Source organism: Uranotaenia lowii, chromosome 1 (assembly GCF_029784155.1).
Source record: "Uranotaenia lowii strain MFRU-FL chromosome 1, ASM2978415v1, whole genome shotgun sequence".
In the NCBI taxonomy this organism is placed as follows: domain Eukaryota; kingdom Metazoa; phylum Arthropoda; class Insecta; order Diptera; family Culicidae; genus Uranotaenia; species Uranotaenia lowii.
The window spans coordinates 193,726,161-193,744,249 of record NC_073691.1 but is presented as its reverse complement, the minus strand read 5'-3'; the positions used below and the strand labels follow the sequence as shown (position 1 = coordinate 193,744,249).

The 18,089-nt window shown below is 39.2% G+C and overlaps 3 protein-coding genes across 6 annotated transcripts in view; 1 reads left to right on the top strand and 2 right to left on the bottom strand.

Moving 5' to 3' along the window:
* Positions 1-472: 472 nt before the first annotated feature.
* Positions 473-4,385, bottom strand: LOC129739528 (inorganic pyrophosphatase). Of its 2 annotated transcripts, none has more exons than XM_055731010.1 (4): positions 4,041-4,385; positions 1,666-2,332; positions 1,489-1,598; positions 473-745 (listed from the first exon to the last, which is right to left on the bottom strand). In XM_055731010.1, the coding sequence occupies exons 1-4, from the start codon at positions 4,351-4,353 to the stop codon at positions 714-716; spliced, it is 1,122 nt and encodes a 373-aa protein (XP_055586985.1). In that variant the 5' UTR covers positions 4,354-4,385; the 3' UTR covers positions 473-713. The 2 variants fall into 2 exon arrangements, with proteins under 2 accessions (XP_055586985.1, XP_055586984.1); XM_055731009.1 differs by lacking the exon at positions 473-745 and adding an exon at positions 849-1,116.
* Positions 4,386-7,121: 2,736 nt separating this feature from the next.
* LOC129742016 (uncharacterized) overlaps positions 7,122-18,089 on the bottom strand; it is a 42,264-nt gene continuing 31,296 nt past the window's right edge. The window contains exons 2-9 of the mRNA XM_055733864.1: positions 13,787-13,878; positions 13,384-13,713; positions 12,851-13,314; positions 8,881-9,148; positions 8,368-8,818; positions 8,176-8,247; positions 7,942-8,114; positions 7,122-7,876 (exon numbers count right to left, since the gene is read on the bottom strand). Coding sequence (XP_055589839.1) covers positions 7,649-7,876; positions 7,942-8,114; positions 8,176-8,247; positions 8,368-8,818; positions 8,881-9,148; positions 12,851-13,314; positions 13,384-13,713; positions 13,787-13,878 — 2,078 coding nt within the window. The 3' untranslated portion in view covers positions 7,122-7,648. The remainder of the gene's footprint in view (positions 7,877-7,941; positions 8,115-8,175; positions 8,248-8,367; positions 8,819-8,880; positions 9,149-12,850; positions 13,315-13,383; positions 13,714-13,786; positions 13,879-18,089) is intronic.
* Positions 9,900-15,557, top strand: LOC129742022 (lysosomal acid phosphatase-like). 3 transcript variants are annotated; one of them, XM_055733879.1, is made up of 4 exons: positions 9,900-9,992; positions 14,122-14,376; positions 14,442-14,678; positions 14,739-15,557. In XM_055733879.1, exons 2-4 carry the CDS (start codon positions 14,149-14,151, stop codon positions 15,468-15,470), a joined length of 1,197 nt encoding a protein of 398 aa, XP_055589854.1. In that variant the 5' UTR covers positions 9,900-9,992; positions 14,122-14,148; the 3' UTR covers positions 15,471-15,557. The 3 variants fall into 3 exon arrangements, with proteins under 3 accessions (XP_055589854.1, XP_055589845.1, XP_055589850.1); XM_055733870.1 differs by lacking the exon at positions 9,900-9,992 and adding an exon at positions 13,952-14,056 and having other exon boundaries at positions 14,104-14,376; XM_055733875.1 differs by lacking the exon at positions 9,900-9,992 and having other exon boundaries at positions 14,098-14,376.

Here is an 18,089-nt window from a genome sequence, read left to right as displayed (position 1 = left end):
GATAGTGCAATTCTGTTGAAATGGTATCAAGAATCCCTTCAAGCCCTTGATCGATTCACTGTTTTTAGTACTTCTAGATGTACTGAAACGAATGCAAGAAGTTTCTCCAACTTCCAAATACACAATGCGTTGGTCTAGACTTCAATTCTAAAGTAGTATAGGTAGAAGAAGGCGTTTTTAGATGAGGTTCTTTTTCGGATATTCTAATCGAACGAAAGGTTCCCAATTATCTTAGTAGGAGTCCGAAAGTGAGTGTATGTGATTTGCCAATTTCGGCAACAGAACTGGAAACCTCCAAGTTTTGTTGATGAAGTTGCAATCTTATCAACCGCCTAGAAACATTCGGTGAAGTGGTCAAAGTTTCATGAACAATTAATATAGAAAATAAAGGATGAAATAAAATACTTGTAACGAATCAATCGGGGATAAAAATGATAAACTTTAAGAACGTTAAAATCAATAACATCTAAGATTTAGGTATCGGACAACCTGGTGCAATTTTTATTGGACTTATTGGAAATGCTTATTTCTGTGTATACATCAAGAACCACTGTAGCTCTACATCCGCTACGCCAGAGAGCTCCCCTACAATAATTTACTTTCTGAGTTTTTTCTTCATTGATTGTGCTAACAACGACCGATAAGGATCTATAATCATTACGTGACTATTACGATAATCAGTTGAACAGCAGAAGTCGCTCGCCATTGGTTTCTTACTTCAAGGTAATGTAGTGCCATTTGTCAACTGCAAAGAGACGTGTGATAAGAGAAGGAAAAATATGTTCCACTTGTGAGAAAAAACGGGATAGTTCGGTAAGTTTAGAGCAAAAAGTGACCCAACATATACCTAGGTGGTAGGTTATTCATATTATTAACAATAACAACAACCGGGTTCTACTTCTAGGATCTTAGCAAATAGCGGGGGTATTGGAAAGGGTCTTGTTCAACCGGGAATGAATAAAGCAGCTAGCTTCCCAAAAAAAATGTGGCCATCGGGGGATTCCAGTTCAGCGGGTCCTTGCCGAAAGCAGAGCGTGCCCTAATACAACGAATATCTACGGCTATGATTCTACAGCTTTGAGTATGCGTTCTCTTCGCGGAAGTGCCATTTATGTACTAGAAAAAGGCATTAAGTTTAGAAACATCTTTAACATCTAGCTTTGGTAACTTTTATAATACAAGTATCGTGACCGGCTCTAATCCTGCGCCGTTGATTTTCAACTAATTTTTTGGAGAAAACTGGTTCAGTTTTGTTCCGGTATTTCTTCAATTGTTTTTTTCGTTATCAAGAAATTAACAACGGGCAGAGTTAGAGTTCTTTAAGGTTAATGAAAATCAAACCATTGTTAAAATATAGAAAGCAGTTAGATGAATTTTGAAACTTTAAGGACAGAGCGTCAATCGTTTGGTTTGGAAAGTGATGACAGATGATCACAATACTATTGTAACGAAAGCATGCAAACCAGAATAAATAAAAATAATACTTACTGGTATCACTACGTGGCTGAGTTTCTCCACCATTCGAACTTCTGGTCAAAACTTCCTCGGCAGCATCGGCGGCCACCAAGTACGGGGATCCTTCGACGGTTGTGTTAAGACTGCAGAACAAATAAAAAAATGTTTACTAATTTTGATCATCCTCAGAATTATTACATTCGATTGTACCAAGAAATTCCGGTATTTTCGACTTCCTTGTTGACCAGTGTTCGCCAGAAGCGGTTCGTTTCCTCAACGACCTTTGTAGCAAAAGCCGCATCCTTAGCCTCTCCGTTGAAGGCAAACTGGTTTTCCGGTTTACCGTCAGGAATTTTGTAGATCTTGAACCACTCGACGGTGGCCTTCAGCAGACCCGGGAAGACCTTTTCCACGTCGTTGATATCGTTCAGCTGATCGGCCACCGGATCCTTGACGTCGATCGAAATCACCTTCCAGTCGGTTTCGCCTTCGTCGATCAGCGCCACCGTGCCCAGAATCTTAACCTGCACCACATCGCCCCGCTTGGCAACGCGGGATCCAATTTCCAGCACATCGATCGGATCGTTGTCTCCCTTGCAGCCGGTGTTCGGGTCCAGGTGGTCCGGATTTTCCCAGGTCTGCGGGAATGCGCCATAGTTCCAGATGTACCCGTGATGCGGGAAACAGTTGGCCACGAATCGAAGCTTGCCCTTCTTGACGTCCTGCTTGATCGGATTCAGTCCCTCGGCCAGGCTGATCTCCATCTTGGCGTTGGTCCAGCGGGGCACCTCGACCACCATGTTGTACACCGTCTTGGCGTCGTTGGCGTACAGCGGAATGTCATGAAGGGGGGACACCGATTGGCCGTCTTCGGTTTCTGCGGAAGGGAAGTGGGATTAGAAGTGATATCTCGAAAACGAACGTCAATATGTTGAGGATTGATTTTACCAACACAATATTTTAAATTTCAAAATTTACGGAATTCGGTCGCAAATTTTGTAGTAATGTTTTTTTTTTGTTTATGTATTTATGAGCTCCTGACAAATGTATGACATTTTTAATTTTGCATTATTACTTTTAATGGACGCTAAGAGCTGAGAGCTCAGACAAAGAATCCTTCAAATTGACACTCCTGGCTGAACATCGCAATATCCCTCTTGTTTCTCAAGCGATTTGTACAAAACTTGAAGTTTCAGAAATCTTGTAGTAACGTAGGTTACTAAAATATGATTCTCTAACATTAACCCAAAATAGTAAACCTTACTTTTCAATCAATTGATCGTCAAAATTCATTCAGTAAAAATGAATAAATTTTGAACAGTGGATTGTGTAGGTGAAGTTTCCTCAAATCTACGTGAAACCAGTAAAACGTAAGTCATATTCAGTGTTGCAAATATCTATGTACTTTTTCACGCAGACTTTATGTGGAGATTTTTTTGCGTGCTGTCGATTAATAATTGGAATCTGAGTTCTTCATTCAAATCTGGAATCTGAATCTGCTAATGTAAGCTTCTGAAACCTAAAAAAAGTTAAACTTGAAATCGGAATCTTGAAAGCCGAACCACCTTCATCTAGCGTAGTCTGAAATCTAAATTTGAATAACAAATTTGCAAAAGCTGCAATAAAAAATAATCATCTTTAGTTTGAAAATATGTTCTAATATGAAAACACACAGGCAGAATCTAGTTTAGGACCACAGCCTTAAAATAAGTTTAAAAAAAACTAGCAAAAGGTATCACCTGGCTCGATAATTAAGAATCGACGAATCTTTCCTTTGCAATTCAACAGCTGACATTTTGTTATGAAAATTTATCAGTGGTAAAACTACAGTTGAAAAAAGTGCAACTCCTGGATGTTAAACCTGTTAAACGTACTAATTATCTACTCATATCTTTGTCGATCAATGTAAAATGCAATTAAAAAGCATTATGCCAAGTTATACCTATAGTTGATGGCGAACGCTCTCGTTTCAGTTCATCAAAGTTTCAAGCTTAACCCATCGCCCAAGTAAGATTACTAATCACCGAGATCAAACGAACTGATAAGAACAATGTTTGGAATCGCAAGATACGTCACCACTCCTCTCAATCTCCCGTCGAGGAACAAACGCGCCCCTTCCGCCGATCTAACATCTGTATCAGGCAGGAAGTTCAATGGCGCGCAAATGCTGGTGATAAGGCGAGGAAGGAAAGGTGTTTTGTCACGTCGTCGTCGTCGTCCAAAGGTCACCTTTTCCCCGGTTTCGATTCGAAAATTAATAGCTATTTCCATTACCGAAACACGAACCACCTATTTTTTTTAAAGGTAGCACAAGAGCAATCAAAAGATAAAACGATAATGGTTGATTACTTTCCCCGCACTTGGCCTGGTCTATTTTGACAGATCAAAATTGATTGAAAGCTTTCCCCCTTTCTATTTAAACACCAGTTACGCAACCCGGAAGTAACCTGTCCATCTAGATAGGAACTACTACGTGGCCTGGCTCCCGTTACTAATTCCCATAATAGGGCGAAATTCGACATTCGCATATGCAAATTATAACCTATCTTTTATAAATATAAGGAAAAAAAAAGCTTAATACTCACTGAAAAATACCCGATAGTCGGTCGAGTTGGGGGCTCCCCGTTCCACGATTTGGTACTTTTTGTTGGCCACCATGGTCGGAACACTACCGGAAGCTACTACTGTCAGCGGGCAAGATCCGTAGCTGCGTAGAACGGGAACAACAACAAAACCGGCCGGGGAATTACTTGCTGTCACCAAAAATTTTCGGGTCAATGGAGCGGTAGCAGCAACACCAATCGAAGAATGATGCCGAAGAATGCGCGTCGTCAGTAAAACTGCGACCGAGGATGTCGTTTTCCGCCGTCCAAGCAGGCCGATCCACGATGACAGCATTTTCCGCACTACGACTTGCTCAATCGGCACCCGCTCTGGCCCACTGTGTGCGAAAAGCGAAGAAGAGCGGAGTTTTTCTCTCTCCCGAGAACGCGAAATGTATCCATGGTTTGATGGTATAGGTGAGGATAACCCTTTCGTTCCGCAAAGAGATTAACCAAAACGAGTGAAACCATCTGATGCAAAGGGGGCAGCCAAAGAAAGTTTACAAACTTTTTTTGAGTTTTTAATCTTGATGATATTTATTAAACTTTACAAAAAAGATTTCTAGTATGAAAACTTAAATAAAGGATTCAAAAATCATTTTTACGTCATTTATGACTTTAACTACAAAGTCAATGTTAACATTTCAAAAGAGATAATGACATTTTTATCTAACAAATTTCAATTTTGATTGAGGTTAATAACGATCTCAATCTGCGCGGCCATAAAAAAATGAATTAACCATTAATCATTTGGCATATGCCTTTTGGAAAAAGTAGACAAGCTTCCCGAAATATCCAAATCCCCACACGATACGACCAGACCCGATGCGGCCGCCTGTTTTTAAATGTGTGCATTTTGAATTTGGCGAGAGAGCACGTGGCCACGCGATGGCGTGGCAATTTGACGTTTTGAGCAGTGAGCGGTTGTGCAAGAGTGCCAGATTGATTTGTCAAAAATCATCCAGGAGTTTTCCGGACACCTGAAAATGTATGAAAATAAAATAATGCAGCTCTGCTTAGATTGGATGAATAATGGTGAAAAACAGATGTTGCAGACGCCTTTACTTATGCAACAGAAATGAGCAGCTCCTTGATTGGCGAGCAGTTAATATCAAAAATCACCTTTTGTATAACATCTGAATCAGAGATTATCTTCGGTAAAATGGGTCGACAATTTCCGAACAAATTTGTTAGATGTTCTCATCATTAGATTGAAATTGAAATGGTTGTTTGGAAATCAGTAAAATTCAGAACATTTTGAAGACCATTTATATAAAATCAAGAAATTCCAGAGTTTCTGAATATTCAGGACGGTCTCTGGAAAATCAGGACAAATCCTGAAAAATCAGTCCACTTGGCACCACTGAGTCATTAAAAAAACTCTCTCAAGGTACGTTCAATGAGAGAACCGGTATGGAAGTGTAAGGCTGATGTCATGCTGACGCAACTAGCAACGCAACGCAACGCAACGTTCCAATAAGATTGCGTTGCATTGCATTGGTATGTCATGCTGGCGCGACCTGTCACTTTGAAATTCCCTACAAATCATACCTTCTCTACATCTGATAATGCTTTGAATCGTCTCCTTTCTTTCCGGAGCCATCAAAAACTCATCAAATCACGACCCGGATTGCAAGAATGCCGAAATTTGAACCGACAAAATTCCTTGTTTTTTTGCCGGAACTAAGAATTCATGAAAATTTTCTCGCCGATTAAGATAGTTTTTAGTTTATTATCACAAGTTCGGACAGATCTTCGTACTATTGTGCTTAAAACCCGGAATCACTGCTTCAAATCGAGAAAAAACAATGTTCCTATTGGATTTCCTACTAGTCGCGCTACTAAACACATCGGCATCAGATTGGTCGCGCTACACAAAGCGACCAGTATGACAGGTCTGCGCGATTTCCATGGAGATCAAATGAGAGCTGGTTAGTCGTGTGAACGTTGCGTTGTAGGTCGCGTTGCTAGTTGCTTCAGCATGACATCAGCCTAAGTGATTGCTTGTTAATCGTAACAGAATTTGTTAAATTCAACAACAGTTTTTGTTCCTTAAAAGAGGAAAACGGGGAAAATAAATTGTCCTATATGATCTCCATTATGTTAATTGAAAATATGTACTGAACGAAGTTATTAATTTCAATTAAGAAACATTTTAATTTATTTTACAATTTCATCAAAAATTCTTTAAACAACGAATAAGCAATCAAATCATAGATGAAATTAAATCAAAACAAGTCTAATCTCATCATTATAAAAATCGGAATTTATAAAAAGGAAAAGATTTTAAATTAAAAAAAAATAACATTCCTTGTACACAATCCTAATTTAAAATAATTCTCCGAATATAACATCCAAATTAAATAAAACAAAACAAAAACCAATCAATGACTCAAAATAAGGCGTAGAGCATTAATGATCAAATTACTGTGCCCTGATTCAGATCGAGGAATTCAGATTAAAAATCTTCAGATTCAGATTTCAGATTCTAATTTCAGATTCAGAAATCAGATTCGGATTCGAATTTCAGAATTCAGATTCAGATTCAGAATTCAGATTCAGAATTCAGATTCAGAATTCAGATTCAGAATTCAGATTCAGAATTCAGATTCAGAATACAGATTCAGAATTCAGATTCAGAATTCAGATTCAGAATTCAGATTCAGAATTCAGATTCAGAATTCAGATTCAGAATTCAGATTCAGAATTCAGATTCAGAATTCAGATTCAGAATTCAGAATTCAGATTCAGAATTCAGAATTCAGAAGTCAGAATTCAGATTCAGATTCAGAATTCAGAATTCAGATTCAGAATTCAGATTCAGAATTCAGATTCAGAATTCAGAATTCAGAATTCAGATTCAGATTCAGAATTCAGATTCAGAATTCAGATTCAGAATTCAGATTCAGAATTCAGATTCAGAATTCAGATTCAGAATTCAGATTCAGAATTCAGATTCAGAATTCAGATTCAGAATTCAGATTAAGAATTTCCTTAATAATGCTGTCAAATTTAAGTAAGAATTTTAGGCTTCCTCAATTCTCAATTTGCAATAAAAACTCATTTTTCCAACTAGCATTTTATTGAATCTCGTCAACTAACGCCCTCGCGTCCTTGATACCGTGAAGGTCAAAATATCACTTTGCTAATAACTTTTAATTACATATACAACGTTTATCGTTATAATCTTTGTGTGGACTCCCCGAAACATCAAAAACAGAAACAGTTTTCTCCTTTCGTTTACAATAAATAAGTTTCAATGTTTACAACTATTCGAACAGTTATTGGTTACCGTTTTATAATTATTTATTGATTTTTCTTCTCTGTAATTACTAGCTAAAAGGCTTGCTAAGGAATTTGTGTATTTTTGTTGAGTTTAGCAGTTTTGTTTTCATAGGCGATGGGTTTCCTCGTGCGCGATGGGATGTTTTTAAAAGTTGTGGGACAGTTTCTAACCATTTTTTTATGCGTTCGAACAAACGGATTTTGGTTAATATTTTTCTCAGTGTGGTTTCGTTTTAAAATGGTTTTAAGAGAGACTTGTGAGAAAGTTTGCTCGATTAAAAGTTGTGAGTTTTTTTTGAGGGAATCTAATTCAGTATCAACAGTTTGACAAACAGGCAGACGCCAAAGGCGGAATAGAGAAACCGATGGTTTAAGGCAGCGATGGATCCGGAACCGTCCAAATCGGATCGATGCTCTGGAATGTTCCTAGTTTTGTTCATCATCCAGTAGAAGGCGTCCATTTTCTGTTTGCGTTTCAGCTCCTCGCCGACCTGCTGCCGGATGCGAGCGTTGTAGTCGTTGAGCCACTTGATCTGAAATGGGTAATTTGAAGGAATATAAATTTCTTATCTAAATTTAATCTTCAAGTTTGGGTTACCTGAGGGGATGTTAGCATGGAGCGATCAATCAATTTTGGCTCAAATGGTACCAGAGTGATGTCCTGGAAGGAGAGGAATTTGTTTCCCGAAGTGTGGACGTTGCCAGTATCGTGGACTTCCAAAACATTTTCCAATCGGATGCCAAAATCTCCGGTTTTGTAAAATCCTGGTTCTGTAAATTGGGAAAAATAATTAAAAAAAAACTGCAGGATTTGTTTCACTTGTTAACTCACCATACGAGAAAAAGTAACCTTCCTTGAAAGTGTTGAAACCGTGTCTGGATTTTCCCGATTCGGAAATGGGAGCTGAAAATAAACAAATCAATTTTTTTAATTTTTTTTTTCAGTGTGGCCCGTTTTCATCAAAGGAACATCTTCAAATATGTGTACACTGAAAGATAGTCACATCCTCAAAACGACACTTACATTCCTTAACCGAAAGATAGGACCCCACTCCGTGCCCCATCCCAAACGGGTAATCGTTCTTATGGCCCTCCCAAACCGATCCCCTGGCCATGGCGTCAAGTTCCGTGAGTCGCATATTTTCCGGGAACGTAAACAGGGACAGCTGGATCATTCCAATCAGAACGTTGGTGTAGGCCTTCATCTGTTCCGGGTTCGGGTCGCCCAAATGGATCGTTCGGCTGACGTCAGTCGTGCCATCCAGATACTGACCTCCGCAATCCAGCACAATCGTTCCGTGCTCGGTGAGCTCGAAATCAGTCCGGTTCATCGGCGCGTAATGGGGTATGGAGCTGTGCGTCCCGGAAGCAACCACCGTTCGGAATGAAACTCCCTCCGAGAGGTCCTGAATCTTACGACGCCGATCAATCTCCTTAGCCAGCGATAGCTCCGTGAAGTGGTCACCTGCTAGAAACTGTTAGGCAGATATATTTTTTGAAGTCCAGCCATCTTTAAACCTACGAATTCAACGCTCACCTTCTCCTCCAGGTAGCTGAGGACCTCGGCCATGGCGGCGCCGTCCCGGATGTGCGCCTTCCGCATTCCGTGCCGTTCGACGTCGTTCTTTTGGGCCCGAAGCAGCACGATCGGCGAGGGACGATCCATGATCAGTTCCCGGGGCAGGGAGCTAAAGATGGCTTCCGAGGCGCCCTGATCGAAGGCGACCGCCGACGGGACCAGGATGCGGTTCCAGCGCTGCGAGAGAGTGTGCAGATTCCCCCACACGTTGTCGTAGTCTTGGATTCTGAAAGCATTTTAAAATTGTCTAAATTTTCTTATTTGCCTGAGCTGTCATAATTTTGAAAAATCCGCAAAATGGACAAAAATTGCAAATTTTCAAAAAAATTATAATTTTCCAGAAAGTAGAGTAGAGTTATAAAACCAAAATAAAAGCATTGATAGGTCGAAAGATCAAAGCTAGAGCACTTTGGGTAGAAGAAATCGAATAGGAGTTGGAAAGTGTGATCAGCGCGCATGTGAAGTTCACATCTTATGCAAATGACATTGAATTATAAGGAACTCATGATTGGAAAAAAGGCTTAATTTCAGGTGTAAATATCATGTCAAAAAATTTTAATCATCGCTTTCGACAATAAGTAAAATACTTGATTTGATCATAGATCAGTAGTTGATTCACAGGTTGATTCACACCACTGGTAGGACGACAACTAACGCACAATATTTTCACAGATAATAGACATCCAAGCTTAAAATAATCAAAGAAAAATAAAATTCTTTAAAATATGAAACCTTTGAAAATTTGGAAATCAAGTTTTTTAGAGAATTGTTGAGTCGGAACAAAAGTATTTCGACAACTGATTAACTACTCTTGAACTTGTGCGTATGTGCTCTGTGATACAGGTGAGTATGATGAAGCAGGGTGTATCCCCGCTAGGAAAGAAGAAAAGTATTTTCCGGGATTCTATCCTCTGGGAAGAAGCTTGCCCTTATAAATCAAGCATGCATATAGAGTATCTCATTTGTTCAGTCCGGAACGTCTAGACAAGTGGACGCTATACTTTCCCGAGTACTTAGGGTGGTGTTCTTAAAATATATTTAAATTCTAATTCCAGAAATTCGAGATTCAGGTGAGTTTTAATTACCAAAACAAATTCAGATAAGGATAAAAGAATCCGGACTCAGAATTCAGATTCAGAATTCAGAATTCAGATTCAGAATTCAGATTCAGAATTCAGATTCAGATTCAGAATTAAGATTCAGAATTCAGATTCAGAATTCAGATTCAGAATTCAGATTCAGAATTCAGATTCAGAATTCAGATTCAGAATTCAGATTCAGAATTCAGATTCAGAATTCAGAATTCAGAATTCAGATTCTTAAGATAAGTTAACCACCGTTAATTAATTTTGTAAATTTATTTTTCGGCATATCGGTGAAAAGTAGTTATGAAATTGATAAAGATGGATAGAGAAGTGAGAAGAAAATTTACAGATGTTGAAAAGAGCGAAAGAGCATTTTTGCGAGGAAACTTATTAACGTACACCATACTTTACCCTGCAACATTTCATTATTTAGGAGAAGTAGTACCGGGATAGAGGTGGCACTACCTTAACCTATACAATGAAATCTGGTTGGTCCGAAGTCTACATGTGGTGAACACGTATACTCCGGACGGGCACAATCTGTAAATTTTCTTCTCACTTCTCTATCCATCTTTATCAATTTCATAACTACTTTTCACCGATATGCCGAAAAATAAATTTACAGAATTCAGATTCAGAATTCAGATTCAGAATTCAGAATTCAGATTCAGAATTCAGATTCAGAATTCAGATTCAGAATTCAGATTCAGAATTCAGATTCAGAATTCAGATTCAGAATTCAGATTCAGAATTCAGATTCAGAATTCAGATTCAGAATTCAGATTCAGAATTCAGATTCAGAATTCAGATTCAGAATTCAGATTCAGAATTCAGATTCAGAATTCAGATTCAGAATTCAGATTCAGAATTCAGATTCAGAATTCAGATTCAGAATTCAGATTCAGAATTCAGATTCAGAATTCAGATTCAGAATTCAGATTCAGAATTCAGATTCAGAATTCAGATTCAGAATTCAGATTCAGAATTCAGATTCAGAATTCAGATTCAGAATTCAGATTCAGAATTCAGATTCAGAATTCAGATTCAGAATTCAGATTCAGAATTCAGATTCAGAATTCAGATTCAGAATTCAGATTCAGAATTCAGATTCAGAATTCAGATTCAGAATTCAGATTCAGAATTCAGATTCAGAATTCAGATTCAGAATTCAGATTCAGAATTCAGATTCAGAATTCAGATTCAGAATTCAGATTCAGAATTCAGATTCAGAATTCAGATTCAGAATTCAGATTCAGAATTCAGATTCAGAATTCAGATTCAGAATTCAGATTCAGAATTCAGATTCAGAATTCAGATTCAGAATTCAGATTCAGAATTCAGATTCAGAATTCAGATTCAGAATTCAGATTCAGAATTCAGATTCAGAATTCAGATTCAGAATTCAGATTCAGAATTCAGATTCAGAATTCAGATTCAGAACTCAGATTCAGAATTCAGATTCAGATTCAGAATTCAGATTCAGAATTCAGATTCAGAATTCAGATTCAGAATTCAGATTCAGAATTCAGATTAAGAATTCAGATTCAGAATTCAGATTCAGAATTCAGATTCAGAATTCAGATTCAGAATTCAGATTCAGAATTCAGATTCAGAATTCAGATTCAGATTCAGAATTCAGAATTCAGATTCAGAATTCAGATTCAGAATTCAGATTCAGAATTCAGATTCAGAACTCAGATTCAGAATTCAGATTCAGAATTCAGATTCAGAATTCAGATTCAGAATTCAGATTCAGAATTCAGATTCAGAATTCAGATTCAGAATTCAGATTCAGAATTCAGATTCAGAATTCAGATTTAGAATTCAGATTCAGATTCAGAATTCAGATTCAGAATTCAGATTCAGAATTCAGATTCAGAATTCAGATTCAGAATTCAGATTCAGAATTCAGATTCAGAATTCAGATTCAGAATTCAGATTCAGAATTCAGATTCAGAATTCAGATTCAGAATTCAGATTCAGAATTCAGATTCAGAATTCAGATTCAGAACTCAGATTCTGAATTCAGAATTCAGATTCAGAATTCAGATTCAGAATTCAGATTCAGAATTCAGATTCAGAATTCAGATTCAGAATTCAGATTCAGAATTCAGATTCAGAATTCAGAATTCGAATTCAGGATTCAGATTCAGAATTCAGATTCAGAATTCAGACTCAGAATTCAGATTCAGAATTCAGATTGAGAATTCAGATCCAGCGTGGGTGCTGATTCAGCTTGTTGGCTGATTAAAAGCAAACTTTAAGCATTTTTAAGCATTTTTGTTGGATTTTCTGTAGTAATTTCATTAGTGGAGTACGTCTGAGAGGTCCAGCTATCTCACAAACAAATTCGTGCGAGCAAACATTTTTATCTGGAATACAGTGTCTACATTCGTTTGTTTCAAAGCTCCAACAACCTTCGCCAAATTCTTGTCTACACAGTAAACGAAAATTACCGAGTTCGGTAATTTTTTTACCGAAATCCTAACATGTGTAAATCGTTAAACTGTTCGGTAATTTTTTCGGTAAAAAATAAACGAACATCGGTAAAACGATTCTTTATTTACCGATGTTCGTTTATTTTTTAACGAAAAAATTACCGAACAGTTTAACGATTTACACATGTTAGGATTTCGGTAAAAAAATTACCGAACTCGGTAATTTTCGTTTACTGTGTACTTTGTGTCAAAATACACCTAAAGCATAACAGAATTTAACCTACAAAACTCACACCTTTTTAAGTCAGTGTCAGATGTACATAAACATGATAAGTCAGTCCTAAGGAAGATGCAAAGGCAACACTTCGGAAACTCCTTCTTCCGATAAACGATGAATCAACTTACTGAACACAGTACTCGTTGTGGCAGTGATGGGCCCTCAGGTGGTTCATCAGACCGGTGTTGATTCGGCTCCGATTGGTGTGCAGTATGATCTCGCGATTACTGATCAGCAGATAGGCTTTGAAGACCGGCGTATAGGGGATATCGTTGCCCCGTAGGTTCAAAATGTAGGCTATTTCCGTTAGCGATGTCACAATGATGGCTTCGCACTTCAACGCCGTAAGATTCGATCGCAACCGGTTCAGCTTGACGTCCCACTTCTCACCGGCGTACTGAACCGGATGGACCTGGATGGAACCGAAGCGTGGCTGCGGTCTCCGGCCACCCCACACAATGTCTACCAGATTCTGGTCCACCTTGATCAGCTTGATGAAGTGGGCTTGCAGCTGTTTTTCAAGAGATACCCACTGGCCGTGAGGCACCAGCCGTGGATCGGCTCCAACGCGAGAGTCCGGGGTTAGTTCATGCTGAAAAGTAGGGGTATTTAAGTTATGGTGATTGGACGGAAAGAAAATAAAATTTAACGGGAATCTTACCGCTAGCCAATCCGGAATCGAAGGATCCTGCCCGTTGATGAAGATCTGCCAGTCACAGTTCAGCTCCAGATCCGCAAGGTTTTGGTACTGAGAATCGACCCAGATGACAGCCGACTTCATGGTTACGATAGCAGTGGCCGACACTTCCGAGAAGCCGGTCAGGAATTTGAGTCGCTTGTCCGACTCCATCAGTTGGTCGGACATGTGCTCATCGTAGGACGTTATCAAGTAGGCATCGACCTCGATGTTCTTGGTAGAGGCCCGGGTTCTCATCTCCTTCTTGAGGGCTGTTAGCCTCTGGTGAAGAACGTTGTATTGGCCTTCATGAATCTTGGAGAGAAAAGGTTAAAATATTGTAAAGGTTCTGCTGAAGTGTTCAGAGTTCAGCACGAGTGTGCCTTACCTGAGGTCGTCTGGTATTGGTGCAGTGCTGTTTTCGGGGGACACTTTTGAAGTTGGCTGCAATCCCTGGAATTGTTGCCACCAGCATCGATGCTGAAATGATGATAGAGAATGTACTTTTTAGCTTATTGAGAAGATCTTCGACTTAGAACTCCCCCATGCCAGGTTAGATGAGAAATAACAACTTTTGAGTATCAACAACCTTATGATATTCAAAAAATTCATCCTAGGAGTTATTGAATTTTGCACATCATCCTGAAAATTGGAAAAAGTAATTTTTGATTGAAATAAAACAGTAGGCATCATAATCAATGTCAGTTTATATCAACTTTTCAGTCTCACTAGCTACTACACCAACAAAAGATGTATCGGAGGTGTTCTTCTTACTTCAACAATCCAACCTTTGGCATGATCTTCATCCTCGTGGTGGTTTCAACCGAAGTCTTCTCCCCCGTCATCGCGGGACCGGAAGGCCCTCTACGGTTGGTCATTTTGCTGTTCCGTCACGGAAGTAGAGCGCCGGCCGTAACTTATCCCAACGACCCTCATCAAAACTATCCCTGGGTTGGAGGCCTCGGAGCATTACAGCCAGTTAGTGGAAATGCGTTCAAGCAAACCCAAGATGTAGATTTTCTCACTCTTCTGTTTATTTTTAGGAAGGTATCCACCAGGGCTATCAATTGGGTCAAAATTTTGCCAAGCGCTACCAAGCCCTGCTGCCACCGGATGGATACTATACAGCTCAGCGCATCCACGCCGTTAGCAGCAGCGTCGAGAGAAGCGTCATGACTGCGCAAGCTGTATTGGCGGGGTTGTTGAAGCCCCAAAATCTAACTCTGGACATTCCTTGGCAGCCGGCTTCGATTCTAACGATTCCAATCTATCAAGATTCGGTAAAGATTTCTTAAGTCAACACGTTTAAAAATTTAGATCTAACATTTTCTTATCTGTAGATTCTAGTTCAGCAGCAACCATGCCCTAAGTACAGCCGAGAGTTCAAGCGGTTCTTAGACAATCCAACACCCGAGTTTCGGCAGACGATGCTGGAGCTCAAAAGCGAGATGGAGTACGTAACGAAGCACAGTGGAGCAGCCATAACGGAACTGTGGCAACTGGCCCAACTTTACGATGCATTGCTTATACAGCGCAGATTTGGATTGAAACTTCCAGCCTGGACAAATAAGTTCCTACCGGAAAGGGCTTTGAGGTGTGTCGGTGTATTTTTGAGATCATTCACCGCTACACCAATAATGAAACGATTACGAGGTGGAGCAACCTTTACGGAATTCATCAAAATTATGAAGTCCAAACAGGCCAAAACGCTGAGCCCGGATCGATCGGTGTTCATCTATTCGGGTCACGATTCCACCCAGGTGAGTTTGCTGGACAGCATGGGCATGTTGGACCAAACTACCGATTTGCCCGAATACGCTTCAACGGTTGCCTTCGAGCTGCTGGAAAACACAGGACTACCGCGGGAACTGGAAATTCGCATGGTTTACTACCGCAACTCGACAGTGGAGAATCCGGAAATTTTGACCATTCCCGGATGTTCAGCACCGTGTCCCTTAAACCAGTTCGAAAAACTTTTCAAAGGAATATCCTTCGAATATATCGAATGTAGCAGCACAGCTTTAACCAGTTCTTTGCTGATAATTTTGTTATCATTAGTTTTAACGATGTGATTTTGAAAATATTTATTTATTTATTATATTGCCCTAGATATTTAAAAATCAATTTTAAATTATTTTAGATTAAAGCGTTATTTATTTCAGACTCAAGAGATTTATTATATATTTTTTAAACTAAAAAACAAAAAAAAAACAAATAAAAATATTTGAACATTATTTGGTGTTTTGAACTTCAACATTCAAGATGGAAACATGAATCGGAAATCTGTAATTTGATATCTAAACTTGCCATCTAAATCTGAAACCTGAATCTAAAATCTTTATTGGAAATTTTTGATTTAGAATTCGGAATTTTGAATCCTGTAATTCAAATCTTATATCTGGAACCTAAAAATGGGAATCTGAAATTGGATTTTCATGGAAAAGCTATATCTAGTATCCAAAGATTATTCATCCTTAAAAATGAATATGTTTTCTCTGCGTTCTAATTGCCCACCAGATGTGGCAAACAAACATTTTTAAGGCCTTTCGAAAACTCGAAAATTAAGCAGTTCGATACAAAGTCTCGTTTTTAACGATCAACCGAATGCTTGTTTGATATTTTTCCGCTACAGATTCTACAGGTGGGATTCTCGGATAGGTTTGAATGTTCACAAAATATGCTCTGGACATTCCAAAATTAATTGCTGATTGTGTATATATAAATAAAGCTGCAAAGTAATCGAACTAAAGGAAAATACTTCTCTGTTACCTTCTTTAAAATTTTATTTACAAATGTTTTTGAGAAAAAATTAATCAGTTTAAGTTGATTTGTTGAACAGCAAAAGAGATGATGCCAGGTTAGATGAGAAATAACAACTTTTGAGTATCAACAACCTAATGACATTCAAAATATTCCATCCTAGGAGTCATTGAATTTTGCACATCATCCTAAAATTGGAAAAAGTAATTTTTGATTAGAATAAAACAGTAGGCATCATAATCAATGTCATTTTTTAACAGCATTCCAGTCTTTTTCCAGTCTCACTAGCTACTACACCAACAAAAGATGTATCGGAGGTGTTATTCTATCTTCAACAATCCAACCTTTGGCATGATCTTCATCCTCGTGGTGGTTTCAACCGAAGTCTTCTCCCCCGTCATCGCGGGACCGGAAGACCCTCTACGAATGGTCATTTTGCTGTTCCGTCACGGAAGTAGAGCGCCGGCCGTAACTTATCCCAACGACCCTCATCAGAACTATCCCTGGGTTGGAGGCCTCGGAGCATTACAGCCAGTTAGTGGAAATGCGTTCAAGCAAACCCAAGATCTAGATTTGCTCAGTCTTCTGTTTATTTTTAGGAAGGTATCCACCAGGGCTATCAAATGGGTCAAAACTTTGCCAAGCGCTACAAAGCTCTGCTGCCACCGGATGGATACTATACAGCTCAGCGCATCCACGCCGTGAGTAGCAGCGTCGAGAGATGCGTCATGACTGCGCAAGCTGTATTGGCGGGGTTGTTGAAGCCCCAAAATCTAACTCTGGACATTCCTTGGCAGCCGGCTTCGATTCTAACGATTCCAATGTATCAAGATTCGGTAAAGATTTCTTAAGTCAACACATTTAAAAATTTAAATCTAACATTTTCTGATCTGTAGATTCTATTTCAACAGCAACCATGCCCTAAGTACAGCCGGGAGTTCAAGCGGTTCTTAGACAATCCTACTCCCGAGTTTAGGCAGACGATGCAGGAGCTCAACAGTGAGATGGAGTACGTATCGAAGCACAGTGGATCAGCCATAACCGAACTGTGGCAACTGGCCCTACTCTACGATGCATTGCTTATACAGCGCAGATTTGGATTGGAACTTCCAGCCTGGACAAATAAGTTCCTACCGGAAAGGGCTTTGAGGTGTGTCGGTGTATTTTTGAGATCATTCACCGCTACGCCAATCATGAAACGATTACGAGGTGGAGCAACCTTTACGGAATTCATCAAAATTATGAAGTCCAAACAGGCCAAAACGCTGAGCCCGGATCGATCGGTGTTCATCTATTCGGGTCACGATTCCACCCAGGTGAGTTTGCTGGACAGCATGGGCATGTTGGACCAAACTACCGATTTGCCCGAATATGCTTCAACGGTTGCCTTCGAGCTGCTGGAAAACACAGGACTACCGCGGGAACTGGAAATTCGCATGGTTTACTACCGCAACTCGACAGTGGAGAATCCGGAAATTTTGACCATTCCCGGATGTTCAGCGCCGTGTCCCTTGAACCAGTTCGTAAAACTTTTCAAAGGAATATCCTTCGAATACATCGAATGTAGCAGCAAAGCTTTAACCAGTTCTTTGCTGATAATTTTGTTATCATTAGTTTTAACGATGTGATTTTGAAAATATTTAGTTATGTATTAATTGAAATACACGTGTGGTTAAATTAACGTGTGACAGTGGAATGATTTCCATATTTTACAACTAGGTACGGATTACTAAGATTAGATCAAAATTAATTCTACGCCTCCTACACTCCTCCCTAAGAGCAAGTTCACTGGTGTTGGAAAAAAGTGGTAGAAATTTTTTCATTTTGAAAATTTTACCATGCAAAAATGTTTTCAAGATCCTGGGGCGTTTTTTTTACAACACTGTTTCTATTTCAGCCGTATGTGATAGAAATATTGCTATTTTTGCATC